The sequence below is a fragment of the Notothenia coriiceps genome, unplaced genomic scaffold (genome assembly GCF_000735185.1).
Source record: "Notothenia coriiceps isolate Sejong01 unplaced genomic scaffold, NC01 NC01_scaffold00034946, whole genome shotgun sequence".
Classification (NCBI taxonomy): Eukaryota; Metazoa; Chordata; class Actinopteri; order Perciformes; family Nototheniidae; genus Notothenia; species Notothenia coriiceps.
Window position 1 is genome coordinate 1 of NW_011367647.1, and position 2,417 is coordinate 2,417.

The window sequence follows — 2,417 nt, forward strand, 5'->3', positions numbered from 1 at the left end:
TTCCGGTATGTGTCTCACCTGTCTGTCTCTGTCTACCATGTGTGTCTCTCACCTGTCTGTGTCTCACCTGTCTGTCTCTCACCTGTATGTGTCTCCCCTGTCTGTCTCTCACCTGTCTGTGGCTCACCTGTCTGTCTCTCACCTGTCTGTGTCTCACCTGTCTGTCTCTCACCTGTCTGTGTCTCACCTGTCTGTCTCTTACCTGTCCGTCTCTCAGGATCAGAAAGGGGGGTTCCAGAGAGACAGTCAGCCGGTGAGGCGTCTCCAGCTCAGAGACTCTGACAGCGCTCAGGTAACATCAACACACCTGTAACCATTCATAACACTGATAATACTGATGAATAACGTGTGTGTGTGTGTGTGTGTGTGTGTGTGTGTGTGTGTGTGTGTGTGTGTGTGTGTGTGTGTGTGTGTGTGTGTGTGTGTGTGTGTGTTGCCACGGTAATAGAAGCTGCAGACTGTGATCTCCGAGGCTCAGGTGAGGCAGCGGCAGCACAGCATGAAGAGGCAGAAATCACAGCGCTTCCTGCAAGTCAAGCAGTGACATCACTTCCTGTTTACACACCATCCCGATCACAAACACTGAATCTGAAGACGATGTCTGCAGGCTCACTGTCAGGGTTAATATGATGTGGGGGGGTTTTGTCCCTGCTCTTTGTCTGCAGGCTCACTGTCAGGGTTAATATGATGTGGGGGGGGTTTGTCCCTGCTCTTTGTCTGCAGGCTCACTGTCAGGGTTAATATGATGTGGGGGGCTTTGTCCCTGCTCTTTGTCTGCAGGCTCACTGTCAGGGTTAATATGATGTGGGGGGCTTTGTCCCTGCTCTTTGTCTGCAGGCTCACTGTCAGGGTTAATATGATGTGGGGGGGTTTTGTCCCTGCTCTTTGTCTGCAGGCTCACTGTCAGGGCTAATATGATGTGGGGGTTTTTGTCCCTGCTCTTTGACTGCAGGCTGTCAGTTGTAAAATGAAGCCATGAAAACATGTTGCACTATACTAATGAATATTCCTCGTCAGATAATTAAAGAGATGTGTTCTATGAAAATATACAATCTGATTGTTAATGATCAATAAATGAAGTTCCTTGCTGTTTACAAACTCAATCACTGTCTTTATTTAGTAATCCTGAAACCAGAACACTGTTTGTGTCCTGATGATGTTTAAATGTTTGTGATGAGAGCGAGACAGCTGTGTGAGTAAACATTGAAGGTAGACCCTCTGCTGCAGTGCGCTGGACTCTGTTTCTCCCCCGACCGGGTCAGATGGACTGAAGACATTCAGAAGACACTCACTAAACTGTGTTATGACTCCTCTGAGCAGTCTCCAGGTGAGTGTTGACTGGACCTGTGTCTGGGGTTGTATAAGTACATATTAAATAATGTATATATATTAAGCTGACCACCAGACCTGCGGGAAAGAAGAAGAATGAAACAGACGTGGTCACTCGTGTTTAATGACAGTGAGATATTCATTTTACAAAGAGTGACGTGTATCAGATTAAAGTTTCTTAAGTACATGTGCTTTAAATATCTGTCCTTCAGTAACTGAGATAACATACATCATTCATAATAACCAGTTCTTAGCGTCAGATTAAATATCTGTTCAGTTTAAAACTGTGACATCGCTGCAGGTTTCTCATTTCATCAGGTCCTGCAATACTGCGTAATACTTGGAGTATATTCTGTGGAAGAGCACTTCAAACTGGAATGTGTTTGTTTACAGGAGCTGGAATAAAGAGCTTCTTTTCCCTCTATTACGACAGCGTGGTCTGGGGGGGGGGGGNGGGGGGCATCTTTCTGTCCAGCTCCCAGTCCTCCTCATCATCATTCTCATCATCCTCCTACAGAGTTCATCAGATCAGCCCCCCACCCCAGCTCTGTTTAAAACATCTGCTCTCCTCGTAATAATAAAGTCTCTATAAAGACAGAGTTGTCTGCATGGGAGGGAGGGATCCATCTTTCTGCCCACCCCCTCATCATCATCAGAATTTCATCAAAGGTCCGGATCAAAGGTCCGGATCGAGGTCCAGATCGAGGTCCGGATCAGCGGTCCGGATCGAGGTCCTCGTACAGCAGGGAGCCGCTGAAGACGGTGAGCGGCTCCACAGAGTGGGCCAGCCTCCCCGTCACCAGGTCCACGCACACCGTGTCCTGGCTCTGCAGTGGCAGGATGAGGCTGAACACGGCCAGCGACCCGGGGGGGGTTCTGGTCTCGGCCACCGGGTTGTTCTCCAGGCCTTCGGGCTGGTAGCCTCCCGAGTCCACCCGGGCCATGCCGTAGTTGGACTTGGACAGAACCGCCTCGATCTTCTCGTTCTTATAACCCGTCAGGACGGCGCTGAAGAAGTAGTGTCCGTCTACGGGGGCCGTGAACACACCTGGTGATACACACTGCGGGTGTGTGTGGGTTGCTATATA

At 49.2% G+C, this 2,417-nt stretch overlaps 1 protein-coding gene across 1 annotated transcript in view; it reads right to left on the reverse strand.

Moving 5' to 3' along the window:
- Window positions 1-625: 625 nt before the first annotated feature.
- The window catches only part of LOC104962565 (EMILIN-1-like), a 3,211-nt gene continuing 1,419 nt past the window's right edge, over window positions 626-2,417 (reverse strand). Inside the window, exon 4 of the mRNA XM_010791016.1 lies at window positions 626-2,377. Coding sequence (XP_010789318.1) covers window positions 2,043-2,377 — 335 coding nt within the window. The 3' untranslated portion in view covers window positions 626-2,042. The remainder of the gene's footprint in view (window positions 2,378-2,417) is intronic.